This window comes from Phoxinus phoxinus, assembly GCF_949152265.1.
Source record: "Phoxinus phoxinus genome assembly, chromosome: 14".
Taxonomy (NCBI): Eukaryota; Metazoa; Chordata; class Actinopteri; order Cypriniformes; family Leuciscidae; genus Phoxinus; species Phoxinus phoxinus.
Window position 1 is genome coordinate 7,832,320 of NC_136889.1, and position 18,296 is coordinate 7,850,615.

At 36.7% G+C, this 18,296-nt stretch overlaps 1 protein-coding gene across 18 annotated transcripts in view; it reads right to left on the reverse strand.

The window, feature by feature from the left end:
• marchf8 (membrane-associated ring finger (C3HC4) 8) overlaps window positions 1-18,296 on the reverse strand; it is a 100,262-nt gene that overhangs the window by 29,902 nt on the left and 52,064 nt on the right. For 8 of the 18 annotated variants that reach the window (XM_079636337.1, XM_079636345.1, XM_079636343.1 and 5 more), the window contains exon 3: window positions 3,522-3,641. The exons of 5 other annotated variants lie outside the window; for them this stretch is intronic. In XM_079636337.1, the coding sequence (XP_079492463.1) occupies window positions 3,522-3,641 (120 nt within the window). Of the gene's footprint in view, window positions 1-3,521; window positions 3,642-14,780; window positions 15,136-18,296 lie in introns of those variants that run through there. 5 more of the 18 variants (XM_079636336.1, XM_079636335.1, XM_079636347.1 and 2 more) reach the window with 4 other exon arrangements.

Here is an 18,296-nt window from a genome sequence, read left to right on the forward strand (position 1 = left end):
AAATGTTGAGATGAATCAGTATCAGTTGTTGAGACAGAACACTGGAGAGAGACGAGAGCCCTACAGTTACACATAAGAGGACGCGTCATTCCCAGATGCTGTGACTACCAGAAACATGACTTCTCATGTACGTGTAAACCAATAATAGTACTGATTATTACTAATATAAATACCCCAAGTGCAATTGGCAATATTAATTGTCTCAAAGAAACCCATATTTGACAGGATGCTTCATAAAACTATATAAACATGGTAAGATTATAAAACAAATCATGGTGTTTGTTATTTAAAAAAAAAATAGCCTACATCATTTAGAAATTAAATATACTAAATTGCTTTTTTTTTTTTACGAAATAGAACTACATACCCTATACCATTACGTTTTTCTTAAGAAGTTTCTTATGTTCATCAAGGCTGCAGTTATTTCATCAAAAATACAGTAAAAACAGTAATAATTGTAAAAAAATAATAAAAAATAATAATAAGTATCCCTGTGATGGCAAAGCTGAATTTTTCCAGTGTCACATGATCCTTTAGAAATCATTATAATATGCTGATTTGGTGCTCAAGAAACATTTCTTATTATCAATGTTGAAAACAGTAGCTGCTTAATTTATTTGTGCAAACCATAATAATTTTTATTTTATCAATGGATAGTTCAAAAGAACAGTTTTTGAAATGGAAATCTTTTAAACATGTTAAACATTTTAAAATGTTATAATAAAATAATTGAAATGCTTTTAAATTGTGCTTTTCGGTTACATTTAATGTATCCTAGCTGAATAAAAGTATTAATTTCAGAAAAAGAAAAAGAATCGTACTGGTCCCAAACCTAAGGAAGGTAGTGTAAATTGAACCGTTTTCCTCATCAACACGCTTGATGTGGTTTCAACAAGTAAAGTAATTTGAGGTTCCCATAGGCTTTCATAACAGAGATCGTGCCGAATTGAAATGGGTCACACAGCACTGCAAACTGGTTCGCACAGCGGTGTTCAGATTGTTCCGAGCGGCACAATCCATTGAGCCACACAAGAATACACATGCTCGAGGTGCTCATCACGCTCTGCACTGTCCGTTCTGTTTGGGTTAATCGATTTGCACTGATTCGTCCTGCTTTTGCCGTTTCCCCATACACAACAGGACATTTTTAAAAATAAAATAAAAAACAACAACTATAAACTAACAAGAAAATGGTCATAAAATGCAGAATATGTGGCTGGATGTTTACAAGCACTTCAGGTGTGTGGCTGTGTAAACAGCAACGGCAGAAATCAAGTGCTAATACATTGTTGTTATGGATCTGCACAGGCTTCATCAAGTGTGTGGGCAGATCCAGAATAATGAGCCAGACTCCAAGGTTGCCATGAGTGCACGGATAATATAATGAGATGACAAATGCATGCCTGGTGCTTGAATGTAATTTGACAGGGACGATTAGAGGAGAAAACAGCATAGTGAAGTTTGAGGTATATACAAATCACTCAGTGTGTTCAAATAATGCACCCCTCCACCATCTCAGTGAGCGCATGTTAACATAAGCCTCTGATAACACTGTCAAGCTTTTAAAGAAGAGTATAGTGAACATGGCAGCGGTCTCTGTGGCTTCTGTCTGCTCCTATCAGTGTGTGAGGCGTCTTCCTGGTCTCAGACTACATTGAATATAGGTTTAGTTAGGCATCCTGCCCCATTTAGTCTCACTCTTGTGGCATATGATCCACAGAAACCTGAGGAACTGCTAGATATTACCATGGATATAAATGTGCCAGTGTTTACTGTATACTCTATCTGTCATAATTGGGAAAACGCTTCTCATAGGTCGCTTCACAACCACCTACTTGGACTGGAAGAGACCATCTGACCAACATGTAGACCTGGTTTCACAGATACGGCTTATATTAAGCCAGGATGAGGCCTTAGTTCAATTAGGACGTTTAAGTAGATTTGATAAATGTGCCATAGAAAAAAGCAATACTGGTATGCGTCTTGAGACAAAACAATGGCACTGACATATTTTAAGATATGTCAGTGCAAGTTGCTTACAGCTCAAACAGCACAATGCATTTTAGTCTGGGACTAGCTTTTAACAAAGCAGAATATACAGGTGTGGTCAATATCTTGTTTATTTTCTAATAAATTACTCAACTAAAGTCTTAAATAAGCTTTTCAGACTCAAACGGCAAGAATCTTGGAAACTTGAGCTAATCCAGAGGTCTACTAGCTCTAACTTCATTGAAATAGAATAGGAAACACACAAAAAAGGTCTAAAATACTTGTCTTTACATAAAAGTTGCGATGAAATGGAAGTAGCAACAGCTCTTTTCTTCCATTTTGTGACAAGAATGCGAGTGCAACTTAATTTTTTGAGATTACTAACAAATATTTTTTTTATTTGAAAGATAGGCATACTATTTTAATTCATTTTGGTTTTAGTATAATTAATTATATTAAATTAATTTAGGATAATAAATGAAGGATAATAACACTTTTAATAATATGACACTTAACATTAAGATTTTTCTCGTACTGCTTTTTATGAAAATACGTACAGTAGGTGGCTTTATATTTTAGGTAATGGAGTCCTCAAAATGATATCATCATATGTGGGGCTTTGCCATCAAAAAGTTTGAACACCTCGGATCTACTGGAACGGGTGATTTCAGGTTACTCTTGCAGTGTGCATCAAATGGTCCTTGAACTGTCTGTGGGCGTTTAGTGGGTGTACTGTCGGAGGTTACACTGCTAATAACAGTCCTGAATATAGTTGTTTGGGAAATATACCTGACTCTGTTGTTATACACTGCTATCATTGTGTCCTAACCAGGGGTGTGTTTCCCGAAACCATCGTTAGCCAATTATGGTCGCAAGTTCCGTCGTTATCAGCATGGTACAACGAGTCAGTGTTTCCCCAAACATAGTTCACGAACATTCGCAAACAGCATCACCAAGTTGTGTGGAACGACAGCTCTCGACCTGTGGTTAGAAGAATAGTTTCTTGTTTGCATGACAAGTGGACTTAATAAATCCTTATCTTGAGACAAATAAGCAAGCTGGCATTCAGTGCCATCTATATATATATTATTTAGAATATACTGTATACAAATGTCATTTACATCTTTTAGTTTTTCAAGAGATTTAAAAGCGCTGTTTTTGAAGAGTGCGCATGTGCTCTAGAACGTATTGATTGAATTTGGAAATAAAGCAAAATAACTGACAAAAATGAGAATTAGTCCTCAGATGCCATGTCCGTAATTTAAAGCAAAAAATCTAGCATTAATAACATCTCAAACGTCAAATTTGTGACAGTAAAGTTTCGTGACAAGCTAGTTGATTTCTTCAACGATGCATCATACTATGGCAGTTCAGCAGCGAGTTATGCCGATGGACGGGAAACGCACCCCAGAAGTTTCAAGCAACATGTGATCGGTCTGTCTACATCAAACACAAATATGCTTTGTGGAGCTACACATACACAGCCAATCAGAAGTTTTCAAGTTCAAGTTTCACAGTTATGCAGTAACTACCATAGACATCAACTTTAGGGTAGTCTCAGCCTCAGACATCATCAACGAAGTCGTCATCTGATTGGTTGATTTCTCCAGGATTTCCGGGAAACGTGTGTGTTGCACTCTTTTACGGTCCGCCTGGAAACAAAGCAGTCATGACGTCAAACCCCTTAAGGAAAAAGAAAGCTGTCGCGTTTATAACTGTGACAATGAGAAGTTATTAGGATCAGCTAAACGCTGGATTGTCAAAAGTATGTGAAGCTCACAGCACCACTGTTGCAGTTAACTTGCACTAAATTCTTGAATGAATTGTATGCGTACTCCTGTTAACGTAGGAGTACGTTATAATTGACTTTAACAACTTTACGTTTTCACACCCCTAAACATGATGCTGAGCAAAATTAACAATGATAGGTTGCTTTACATGTCAATCTTGCGGTCCTTGGCCAATGAAAGCTGCTATGGAGTCCCGACCTTCTGTCATCAGTCTGAAAGTCTGGCTACGCGAGACTATCCACTGGATACACGGGGCAACTTGTTGAGCAATGTTGCTGAGCGATGTTGTTTGGGCACTTTCCCATTGAGAATGGGCAACAAATTTCTATATGGATAATTTAGATCGGTAGTGGGCCCTGTGTCTCACCTGGTTGCCTGTTGATGGCAACATTGCCCAGCAACATTGCTCAAAAACTTGCCCCGTGTATCATCCCCTTGACTTGAAAGTAACAAGTCTCCCCCCAATATTCAAATGAGACCAAATTACTAATATTCAATGAATTGACTATTTCAGTTTTGCCAAATTTCAAAATGAAAATAGACTACTGTATATAATTTATGCTATCTTTGTAATGTAATTCGCAATTGAATGTGAGAGACAAGAAACAAACAGAGCTATGTTAGGCATACGATTAAGAGTGAATGTGCATATTTTAAAATAAAAAAGCAAATGCATTATTTTACAACAGATTTTATTACTACCATCTGCCTTTTCTTTATTCCTGTTAAATACTTTCTTTTTTTAATCCCTTTAAATAAAAAGAACATTACATTTATGACATAACCCAAACCCCAAAATGAAAACCACACACACACACACACACTCTGAATAAGGCCATATAAGTATAAAGCAAGAATATGTCAACAGAAACTCTGGATGACTAGCTTTTAATCGCTTTATTGTGTCATGCCAGGTTTTTAAAAAAATATGTAAGTCTCAGTTGTTGAATGCACATCAATATCTCAGCAATGTGACTTCATGATTTGCACAGTCACACTTTGGTAAAGCTTTGTTGAGAGTTTCTGGTATCTGGGCCGTCTCCGAGGAGAGAGTGATGGCCATGACTGGCTCAAGGAGAAGATTGAATTATCCTACTGGGTGAGCAGAGGTTGTTATCAGCACTGAGTGAGTGGAGACCTGTGACGGATGGCCATCTACACTTCCTCAGCTGGCTGCTCTCTTCCTCCATCTCGAAGATTCCCCATCTCCATGTCTCATTGCCTCAGCAGACAGCTCGGCAGTCAGGGGGAACGGACCACAAATGAGACAGCACTGCTACAACATCACCACCATCACTCGTATTTCTATTTTCATCTCTCTACTCTGCACTTCCTGCCAGTTAATGTTTGAATGGCCTTTAATGGCACAATCAAATTCTTAGGAAATTCCCAGAACTGGTTTATCATAACCAAAACAAGAAACGCATGGTTCCTCAAAGCATTACGGTAAAAAGATGTGATCATGGTTCAGCTTTGGAGATGAAGGAGCAAAAATAAACAGCATCCATACCAGCGTCACAAATTAAGAAAGGCTTGAGGAAAAAATTCTACTATAACTATACATGCCCAATGTAAATTATTGTACACTTTTCAAAATCAAACAGATAATACAACATATAATAAACTAAATTTAGGCCAGTTAATAACTTTCAAATTACTTGAATCTTCGAATATTAAGCCATCTGGTGCAAAAAGGGTGAGAAAGACTGACTCTGACTAACAGGACAGCATCATAGTCAAAAAATGATTGCATTGTTTGAAGAAAATGTGAGTGGCTCTTCTACAACATTGCTTCTAGCTGGTTGCCAGAGCATTGTAATGATGTTGTTAGGGTGTTCAGATAGTGGACCCTTTGAAAAGTAACAATGGATCTCAGGTATGGGTATACCAGAAAACATATTTGGGTACAAAGATAAGATATTTAGGTACAACAAAGTGTAATAATTTAAGAAACTGTAAGTGCAATGAATGATATATAACAAACTCAACCCTGATCAATTTCCAAGACATTGCATAGTATAATTTTCCCATCTTACTGTAAAGTATTCTTAAAATGTAACAGTTCACAGAGTATAAACGTTCAGATGTGACAGGGCAGGGTTTCTGCAGGGTTTAGTCAGTCAAATTTAAGACTTTTTAAGACCTTTTTATGACCATTATGATTTAAATTTATGACCTATTGCACGAATTACGAAAAATAACTTTTATATTAGTCGATATAGATAATTATCACGATAAATGTCTAATCTTTATTTCTTTCAAGTTTAAAGGCATATTTTTGCTCCTAAGTGAAAGTTGTAGAGCGTTAATTGTGGTTTTAGACTACCGGTACTCTTTATTGTCAGAACATATCATGACAAACACTTGCCAAACAGGGGAACATTTCACAAATCTAAGGTAGAACATTCAAACATTTGACATTAACAAATAAATATCTTTATTGGAAAACTAATTTCTTAGTTTCTGCATGTGCTAATGGGGGTCAAGTCTTTGTGTTGACTTTGATATCTTCCTGAAATGTATGAAAAACAGTAGCCTAAATACATTATTAAATACTGTAATTATATTCATTAGTCCTAATACATTGTCTACAATAATAATATAATACAATTCAGTATATCCCACATGGTGCAGTTAATATTAATAGGCTAACGTTACAGTAAATCCATGGTAAATAATGGGAATTTGTAGACGGAAAAGCCTTCTGACTGTATCGTTGCGCAGTGTTTCTCCTGTTCGTCAGCGCTGTTTCATCTGCCTTTAAACTGGTTTAAATCACTGAGACATTTGTGTTCAAGCGCTTCTCACTGGATCTCGTGACTGAGGTCAAATTAGTTTTTTCGTTTCGCTTTTGGAGCATTTAACATTATGCCGCCAGCACATTTTAGGGGGGGAAATGCAATGGTAGAACCAATGAATGAACGAGCATATGAATTTAAGACGTGGCTAAATGTAATTTATGACCTTGTACAGAAAATCCGGACGTTTTTATGACTTTTTATGGCCTAAAATTCTTATTATTAAATTTTTGACATTTTATGACTCCGCGGAAACCCTGCAGGGACATGGCTGTTAATTATTATTAACATTATTATGAATATTATATTAATAATTAACTAATAATTACTACAATAAAAGGTAACTAATCGTTCCTTAAGAGCAAAACTGCTATGCATTTACTCAATCATCTGTGCTGAGATTATTGGTTCTTATACTATGGGTCTCTTGAATGCTTGAATCTGATTGGTTGACAAACGTTCTAAGGAGTGCAGTTATTTTCAGTAATTCCAGGCAGGTTTTGACCGCAAGTTCCATATCACTTCGCCAAATTATTTCAAAGGTCCTTACAGACTAACAACAAAAGAACCAAAATCCACAACGACACTGACCAAGCAAATAAATATAGCAAACAATAGGATAAAAATGACAAAATTATTTCCATATTTTTGCCACAAAATTAAGCTTTATGTACGGAAAAGCACATAGGCTACTCTCTTTCTCCCAATCAAAAGCACACACATACAGTACGTACGGACAAGCGCTCGCACAGAAACATGGTGCTCTAGCGATTTTATCAGTAAAATAGTTTAGCAACTTAAAAGCTACATGACATTTCTCTCTAGTGAGGTAATAACGATGCTGTTCTTGGAGCAGATAAACTTACAGTTTAGCTATTAGTAGATACACTGCTGCTGCCGAACACGGTTGAGAGACTATGCTTAACCTCTCGCTCTCTCGCTCTCTCATTAATGACTGCATTAGTCTGCCATCATTGGCTAAAGCCTCTGTTACTAGCTCTAAAATTACGTTTTGAAATGAACAACGGAGGAATGGGATGAGATGCATATTAATTCCTGAACATAAGAGCATTTTAAGGACAAAAACCTGACAAATGTCTTGAAATACAAATTCTGAACATTGTCTTAAGATGTGGTAACCGTAGTATTAGAACAATTGACTCCGGTCCGTTGAATTATTAGAAAATAATGCACACTCTGTTTTGCGTCATGGCCACATTACCAAAGGTGTGTATTATTTTCTAGTAATTCAACAGCACATTGTCAATTATTCCTTACTTATTATTAAGAGAGTTATTACTGTCTGTGTGTATTAACAGAGAGAGAGAAAGCTAAATAAAATGAAGACTGTGAAAAGGAAGCAGCAGAATTAAATCAACAGAACAAACATCACGATCTGAAGGAAGGGTGAAATGCAGCCTGAATATCAGGCAGATGAAATTTTGGCTTTCGCATTTAGTTACAGATATTTCCTTTCAGGAGACAATAATCAAGCGACTCGCACGTCATATTACATATTATTGCTTCCTGCAAGGCAGCAACATCCTCCACCACAACAAAATTAAGCCATGCACAGTAAACAGACACAGGAAAAATAGATGTTCTGATTATGATGCCAACAATGAGTCCAGAGGGACAGAGGGCAAAACAGCATTAAAGACCATGAAATAGTTGAATACAATTTTCTGTCCCGTGTTGACGAAAATCCCACTGAAACAGAATGTTGAAGTAAGACACATAGGCTTAAATAGCCTTCGGCTTACATCACAGCAGGGCCGTAACCACTATAGATGCTGTATAATAATTAGATATGGCCAAATTCATGCTAGAAACATGCTAGCAATGCATTAATTCAACAATGTGTTAAATCATGCTAGCACCATTCTAGCAATGTGCTAATTCATGCTAACAACATTTTAGCAATGTGCTAATTCATGCTAACAACATTTTAGCAATGTGCTAATTCATGCTAAAAACATTCTAGCAACAATCTGTTTTTCTGATATGCTATTGCCTTCAAAACCTTCAAACTTTAAGCAACATTACAAATTACATTAAACTTCAAACTACTTCAAACTGAAAACCTTCAAAATTCAACCTTTAAAGCTTTCTGGTCAGGCTCTCTCAAGACATGAAAGTTTGTCTTTTTTTCTATTTTTTGTATCTAGTTTTAGTTTAGTTTATGCAGTGCACATCAAAACTGAAACACAGTTTGTTTATTTATCTAGCAGATCAGAGCGATTTCACAAATAGCAGTAGTGAGAGTCAAACCAGCCTTAACAAGAAACTTTCAAATCCTGTCATGTCACGCACAAGCAAAGCATGCTGGGATCTGGGATCACTTCTGCATTGAATTTCATGCAGTATTTAACTTGACATCAACAAGTGATTAGATTTGCAATTCAGCGTATCGCACCCCATTCAAACATATAATTGAAACTAATCAAAAGCTTTGAATCACACACACATTACAATCTGCTCTATGATTTCTAAAATTACACGTCAGCATAAATAGGATTCATTTACAACCCAAATAACATTAAAATGTCTTATAGTGGATAATTTGATTGCAGAAAAGATCGAAATAGCATGGAACGATTTTCATGCTGAGAGACTGGGAATGTAACCCTATCTTACAGGAAGTGCGCTTGGAAGCATTTTCCTGTTTGAGCTCAAAATTTTTACACAATGGAAGCTCAAATTTCCATATCAAATAATCAGCACACAGGCAGAGAAGGATTCATATACTGGGCAATGACAACAATTATGGGTCACTTTTCAGCTGAGAGCAGCAGTTTACCCATCTGACCTGTCAAACAAACGCCAGCCCTCTGAGGCCCATGAACCCGAGATCACATGATCCGAAAAGAACAGTTAGAATCAGCTCAGCTGACCGGAGCACTGTCTCTACCGAATCACAGGAAACAGTCATTTCTCAGCAACTGAAATGGGGAACAGGGTTGTACTTAACATCCACACATCTGTTTCACTTAACCATACTCAACCACAAACTACATTTACACCAGAGTGAGGAATGAAGAAGTACACTTAAAGCATTAAGCTTTAAATGTGGATTTGTTAAATACATCTGGATTAACTAGTGGTATTTATAACTGGCAATTATATTTAGCAGCGTGTATGACATGGAAGACAAAGTAAATGTTCAACTAAAAGAGAAAATACTTGTGGTTAAAAACACACACACATATATAATCACACACACATACACACATATACATACACATATACATATATATTAAGTCATTATATTATATAATGAATGCTTTGAATTACAATGTAATCAAAACAGATATAAAAATAAACCGCTAAACTGGAAATTGCCTCGTACTCAATGCAAGTGTCACAATGTTTGCTTTAGGGTGTGTTCACACTTGGCATATTTGGTTCTATGGAAAAAGTTGGGTCTTGGCGGTTCGAATGAAATCTGAACGCAACACGGATGTAAACGAACCAAAAACAGGAAGACGAGACCATAAAAAGGACAGAATGTTTATTCTCGTCATAGTCGCGATGTTGCCCATCACAGTTCGGTACAGGTATCAGAACCTTGTCTCCCCGCAGAAGATCTTCGTTTGTGTGTGTGACGGAGGGATTCCTGGTGCTGTTTTGACTCCTTTACACATTATATAAGCTCTTCACGAGTTCTCAGCTTGTCAAAATACCATCATATGTAGGCTATGCTTATACAACGAGAGCATTTATTCCAGCACACAGCGTTGTTTTGAATGTTCGGTAAGCTCCGTCTCAAAATAGGCAATACGTCATAAAAGCTAAGGTTGTGAATTTACCCCTATGCCTTTAGGTTTGGCATCTTTAGGTTCGGTGTTAAAAATGCCAATTTGAACATTAAGCGGACAAGGACTAATTGTTTTTTTTGGTCCGAACTCCAGACCAAACGAACCGACGTACTAGTGTGACCACACGCTTAATTGCCTCCTACAGTCGTATCGGTAATGGGAATATTACATTAGTATACAATAAATAGGAATTCTGAACATTAAACCTCCGAAAGAATGAGCAAGTGAAATGAAAGTAAGAGAACGCAAGAGAACGTAATATTAAAAATCCTCTGTAATACAACGTCCAAATATAACAGCCCACAACTGCAGGCCTGTTATTGTTCGAATCTCAAAGAGAAACTACATTCCTATGTAAAAACGAAACTAAAACTCTATTTTGGTGTTCACTTTCAGATTACTTATTATTTTCTGATGTTGGAATAAAATACACTCCTAATTAACTCCGGCTAGTCAAGACTAATTCGTTTTCTGACACTAGGACCTCTGTGTTCCCCAGTGTCCCGCTGGACGGTTCCCTCATGTCTAAATGCAAATGCGAGGTCATTCATAGATGATAAACAATCTGCTTCAGTCTCTCAAACCACATGACACTGGAAATGCAGCAAACATAAACAGGGATATAAGCAAGTTATTATGCAAATATTTATGATAATAAGGTTTGAGTGCATAAATGACATCATTGTGCAGTTGCGGCGCCTCAGCTCAACTTAAAGGGATATTCACTCAAAAAATAAAATGCTGTCATTATTCACTCACCCTCATGTCGTTCTAAACCTGTTATGTATTCCTATTGATCACAAAGAGCTTTTTTGCAAGTTCAGTTAACACATCTGTCAAGCTCCAAAAATGACAACAACAATAGATCATATAAATTGAGCTATATCAATCCAAGTGACAAAATAGCTTTAAATGAGCAAAATGTAAGTCATTATTTACTGCATAATATTTCCCTCCAGTCACATATTTTCAGATTAAACGGTAGTCATTTATTACTAAATGGAGTAGGATGGATTATATAATGATATATATTTTACACATATTATACATATTGATGTAGCCTACACTACAAGTTTTTTTTTTTAAGAAATTAGTTATTTATATTTAGCAAGGATGCATTAAATTAATCAAAAAATGCTGTTCTTTTGAACTTACTATTCATAAAAGAATCCTGAAAATAATGTTTCCCAAAATTCCTAAGCAGCATTACTGTTTTTAACATTGATAATAATTGTTTCATGTGACACTGAAGACTGGAGTAATGATGCTAACAATTGAGCTTTGACATCACAGGAATAAATTACAGTCTACATGATATTAAAATAGAAAATAGCTATTTTAATATGTATTAATATTTATCAATATGTGTTTACTGTATTTTAGATCAAATAAATGCAGCCTTGGTTAACATAAGAGACCTTTCAAAAACATTCAAACATTTTACCGACCCCAAACTTTTGAATAGTATAGTGTACATTTAAATTGTGCGCTATATTCCAAGTCATACAATATCTTTGCGTGCGCTAAATTTAAGCCATTATTCACTGATAATACTCCCCTCTAAACTGGATTAAAACTTACCAGAAATGTAATACTAAATTCAGGGGTATGACATTATATCAATTTAAATGTGTATATATATACACATTTAAATTGTGTATATATATATATATATACACATTTAACTGCTTTCCTCTACCTTCGGCCTAAGGTACTGGGATAGGCTCCAGCCCTATGACCCTTCAGAGGTCATATATAGAAGTAAGAGAGAGAGAGAGAGAGAGAGAGAGAGAGAGAGAGAGAGAGAGAGAGAGAGAGAGAGAGAGCTAATGTTATCAAATTCGCCTTTTGAGCCCATGCACAACTCAAGTACTGTCTTGACGTTGAAATTTGATGATGTTGCAGGTCATCCCAATCGAACAGATTTTGCTAAGTGAAGAGATCCATCTTCTCAGTGTGTAGGGAGAACTGAGCACTACGTAGGGCTCCTGTGAATCAGATGGTAGAGAGGTAGAAGAGAAACCGCATGGCAGTAATAGGGATAATCTGTAATGTACAGCAGAACCCTAAGGCTTTTCAGTCACATCTCCCTTAAATCACTGAGTCATCCCTAATGAGAATGTCTATCTGCCTGTGTCTGTCTCTCTGGTCTCGAACGAAGATGGCCGGATCATTTTTTTGTTGTTGACACAGGCACACTTCCTGTGTTCGCTCATGATTTCCTCTATCCCACAGGTTTTAAGCTGGGGGGCGGGGTTGGTCATGTGACCGTTAATCTCAGTCTGCCCCCTCCAACGAGGGGATTTCACACAAAGCCTACGATTTTGTGCGGCCACCGGCCATCAGTGATGCGATTTGCTCGTGCTCTGTCACAGACACGTGTGTTTCTATTGCTGGGATGTTTCAGTCGGAACAACTCAAAAATCGAAGTCAGAGATTACTGAGTGTAATGAGCCAGTATATTAACAGGCCTTATTTAACAAACCATCATTGAGATTTAATGACTCATAATGGCTATGAGAGAAAGTACAAATCACCGAACTAATGTGTCCGTCATTGCAAACATGCATAAAGCAGTAGATTGCTAATGGGTCACACGTCTGTTCTGAAGAAAACTTGTCCCATATCTTTCAGTGTTGATATCCAATCAAACTCTACAAAATTCTGGTGCAAATTCATCTTAGTCACTTGGTAGAAGCCAAATGACATAAATGTACAGGTAGTATAATGACAGGTTGTTAAACATAGTTCAAATCCAATGTTATCTTCACTTCCTGTTTCGTGAGATACCGTCATCTGATCAATATGAAGGCAGCATAGATGTGCCCCTCGCTGACTTTGCTATCCCACGATCCTGTGCGTTCCTTTCTGTAACAGTTAAGGTAAAAAAATAAAGATTTGTTGCATTTGGTGGTCAATTTGTGTGTTTATGACCAACATTTTCCACTATTGGTGTAATTTCTAGAGAGGAATTCCTATAGTTAGTCATTAAATATTCACTTAGTTATCTCCAAAGTAGGGCTGTTAAACGATTAATCGCGATTAATCACATCCAAAATAAAAGTTTGTGCTTACATAATAAATGTGTGTGTACTGTGTATAATTATTCAGAAGTCTGTCCGAAATTAGTTTTGTGAGATACCTGTGTGCACAAATGCTGCCTGCGAAGCCATTGCCTGATGTTAGGATGCAACCAGTGTGTTTTGATTGATGAGTTATTCGCTACCAAATGCATTAAACTAGGAATGCAAGATAACTCAGTACCATATTAGTTATCGGAAGATATTAGAGATATATATGAATATACATTAACTCATACTGTCAATATTTAACCATTTATCGTTTCAGTTTCCAGTGACTTCCATTGTATTTTTTTGTCCATACAATGGAGGCCAATGGGAACTGAAACCATAGCTATCAACATTCGTTACAATATCTTATTTTGTGCTTGACAGAAGAAAGCTATACAAAGTCACACAGGATTTTAATATCAGTCATTTATCAGTTATCAGCCATACAATGAAATCAATTATCAGCTTATCAGTCTCTGCAAGAATATTAATATTGGTGCATCCCTACATGAACCTAAAAAAAACAGGAGATTCAGCCTGTGTAATGTTAATAATTGTATTTGGTGCTTTTGGTCTCATAGTAATATTGAAAAATGTCAATGCTTAAAATTAAGGATATTTTTGTATGATTAAGAAAAATTTGGCACAGCGTTCAGTCACCACTTAAGGTTCAATATATTATATGCCTGGTTATAAGTTCATAAGTGCCAAAACCATACACTAATCTGCATCTGAAACTAATGAATCTTCCCAGCCACTTTATGATTGATTACCGAGTTTGTTTGCATGTCTGCAACCCCCCAAAAACATGCAATTACAGTTCCTATATTGATGCACAGAGGTGAAAATAAAGGAAGTGCTCTATAAGTGTAGCTAAACATAAGCTCAGCATCTGGTTGGCCAGTATAACATGAGATTTAAAAAAAAAACTAATTCAACAGTAGTGCTGTTTTGCTAGCAAATATAAAAGCCCTCACCGGAGCACACATTTACAGCGAGAATTAGACAGTGGAAAGAGAATCACAACCAGGGAATAGAAAGCACAAAAATGCACAATAAATGTCAGCATTGTTTATTTTTTTTAAAAAGCATTCTGCTCACAGCTGATGCTGAAACTGGCACTAGTGAACAGAAGCTCCCTCATCTCCATAACACAACAACAGGCCTCTCAATAGCAACCATGGAGACAGCAATCGCACAGCTCCCCTTTCACATGAGCACAATGACACACACACAAACACACACAGCCTCGGCCGCAAGAGGCTGAAAGACAAACAGAGGAAAGACAACACCAAAACATAGCAGCATTTGTACCTGAATCTTCATTTTCCAACAGGAATGCATTGGTGAATCCTTTAGGAGGAGGTGGTCCCCTCCTTTACACTCTCACACACACACACACACACACAGACAAAGCCTTGCTGGAGAGGTTACATGTCCCCTGTGTAAATCCAGGTGAAGCTGATAAACACGGAAGTGGTGCGGAACAAGATGCGATGAAGATCCAACTGTCCTACATCCAAGTTCCTTCTTTGGAACAGACAGAGGCAAACGCGCGCATACACACACTCACAGAGCGAATGAGACAATACTAGGCAGGACTTGCTCTCTCAGTCAGCCGGTAAACCCAGCAACCAGCCACTTCCTCCAGCTGACTCCAATCAGCAGGGACAACCCGAAGCATTGTGCATTATTTATGAGGGGGCGGAGCCGAGCGTGCTCTTTGGCTGTCTGGGTTTCAAATCCCCACCCCCATCCTCCTAACACACAGTCCCTCCCCCTCCAAACTGTCATGTGTCCCTATGCTTGGTTAATGTGCCTTCCTTTCTCATCCTTCAGCGGATTCACTTCATTGGCTGTAATGTAGTTATAAGACTGCACGCTCCCGGAAGAAAAGGTCAAGAACCTCAGACGCTCACCCACAGCAATTATTCTAATTTAGCCAGAAACACTGATTATAAGGGCTCGCTTACAACAAAGCACCAGAGAGATAGACAGGGAAAAAACAAAGTCAAAGACAGACCATAGAGAGGTTGGGGTCATGAGGGCGCCACGTCAGGGAGTACACACTGCAGAATCGAAAGTGTTAGAGAAATAATTCTGCTGAAGCTGAGACGACTGTGCCAGAAAAACAGGTTTCTTACATAAGGAATTCATTTCAATGTCATTAAGAATCTTTATTATATTTAAAATAAAAAAAGTGTAATAAAAGATGCAATTATTTATTTAGCACTGATGAAGATAAAAAATTCAATTAAATAAAAACTGCAATTTTGATCACTTTGAGTGAATTTCTTTTATTCTATTTTATTTTATTTAGCACTGATAAAGCTACTAAAATAACATAAAAATAAGAAGGGTAATATTGCAATATAATAAAATATAATATAATAATAAGGGTGGTTAAAATGCATTTTGAGCTTTATTTAGCACAGGTGAAGCTAAATATAAATAATAAAAAGAAGTAAAATAAAAAATAATTATAATTAAATAAAAATGATAAGGGTCATAAAAGTGCATTGTTTTTTATTTATTTACCTACATTTCATTCATTATTTTGTCTAGTTAAATATACTTAAATATCTGTTATGCAACTTGCTCTGGGCAGTACTAAATAAATTGACAAACTCCGTTTTTATTATCTCCTACATATATAGCCTACAGTATTTTAAATCTTACAGATTTCGCAAAGGGGTTTGTAAAGTCATAAGCGTATACAACTTTCATGAAGTGAAAAATCGTGCCCTCCAGGGTTATAGAGGAGGAAATGACTGAACTAAGGAAATTGTGGTCACGGCCGCCCCTGGACTAATAATGACTAAGCACTTTCCAGTAAAGCAGGTACAAAGGACATATACTATACAAAGAGCTGTACGCACAGTACTAAGGAAATCCTGCTTAAAATACCTCAGGGAGGTTCAGGGTGAGAAAGTGGGCGTAAGGGTGCTGCTGCTGCGGCTCTTGGCTGGGTCTCGCGCGTTCACCTGAGGTCTACTATTTAAGTGCAAGCCCTTAAGCTGGATAATGAACTAAGGCCGTCCTGTACCTTTCACTTTCAGTCGCTTGCCCAGCTAAATGACTCACGCTCTTAAAAACCTCTGCTTTTCGCTTTTTAAGTCGCTTATGGACTTTGCTCTGTCAACACAGTGAAGATTACTCATTAAAGCACCTGAATGAAAAACACCCAGTGTTTTCTTTGTGTGCTGTGAGGTTGGTAAATACTTCTCAAATACTTGACTACAGCTATTGAGATTTGAGCAGTGATTGAAAGAAAAACGTTCACTGTGTCTGCGGTGATATTTAAATGCTGTGAAGGGTTTAATGAAAATAATTACATTCAGATGAGTCACAGTTCAAAATAAAATACTTCGTCCTTTGTTTTTCAGGTTTCATACAGTGCTAAGCAAAATTTGCATATAATGTGACAACCCGTAATCAAAGATTTCAAACAAAGTAAATGAGACCTCCTATGATGACTAGAAATGCTATTTAAAGTGCTAAAAATACACTAAATAAGTGTTTATCATCACAATGACCACTGAAAGTATACATTTCAAGCAAGATTGTCTACAAGCAAGATAATCTACAGTATGGGTTTGTTTTTTTGTTTTTTGTTTTTTTGCTCCTGAGCTCCAAGTGAGGACACATGTGAAGTATTCCTTGCATAAATCCCCCAAAACTGAAATATGAAGAACAAAATCTCGCAAAGTCTCTCGCAATGCTTTTGTGACAGGTGCAGTTTCAGCGAGACGTGGTTCATCATTCACGTGATGCTGGGAGTGATATAATGACTGTTGTTTGTCATAAGGAGGAAACCGCTAAATAATACATTGCCATATTTTTTTATTGAATATAATGCACTTTCAAAGCTATTATAAATTTAAGGCTGGGTAAATTCTCTCAGTTGGTGTGGTATAATTTTCTAACTAATATTTATATTAAAATATACATTTGCAGTAAAAAAAATACATACCGTAGTTTTGAGCATCAATATCATTTATTATAATACATTTATAATGATACAATATTTAAAAAATGAAAAACGCCGTTTCATGGTCAGTAAGAAATATTTAAAACCAGGAAATTTCCCCAATTGGTGTGGTATTGTTCTCTAAATATTATTCATATTAAAATATTATTTTTCTAGGGAGTGGCAAAGGCAAATATACCGGTGCATTATGTGAAATATAAACAAGTATTTTTAAATATCATTATTTTTTAAATTGAATAATTTTTTAAGTACTATTTAACCAATATTTGTGTAATGAATTTTTAGGCTTATCAATCAGAGCTTAGAAACACGCTAACATCAATTGAGCGTCAAGTTTCCAGTGCACTTCACATGAGGAATGCAGTTGGAATGATCTACTGAATGATGTTGAATGTTCCAAAACGTTTACCTACAAGATTACATTTCCGTTATGACTGCCTACAATAAAGGCAGAAATCAAAACAGCTCCCTAGTTTCTATATCAGAGGCAATATTTTTGAGAACAGAAAATTATTGTGGCGTCCTTAAGGTGAAATCACAAAGAACAGATAACATCTCTGAAGTGTCATGGAAATAAAGATCAGGCAGGTATGTACACCTCGGACTTTGTGCTCAGCTATTGGACACACACACACACACACACACACACACACACACACACACACACGGTGCTAAAAGCACTGAGACAAGTCATTCAGTAGACTGTTGAAAAATAAAGGGTGGTGGCAAAGAGAGAGTGAAATGAGGCATTGAGTGAATCAGGGGTAGGTGAGGAGACTGAGACACTTTGAGCTAAATGTAGTGAAGAGGATATCAGATAACCCCTGGGGCATGAAATT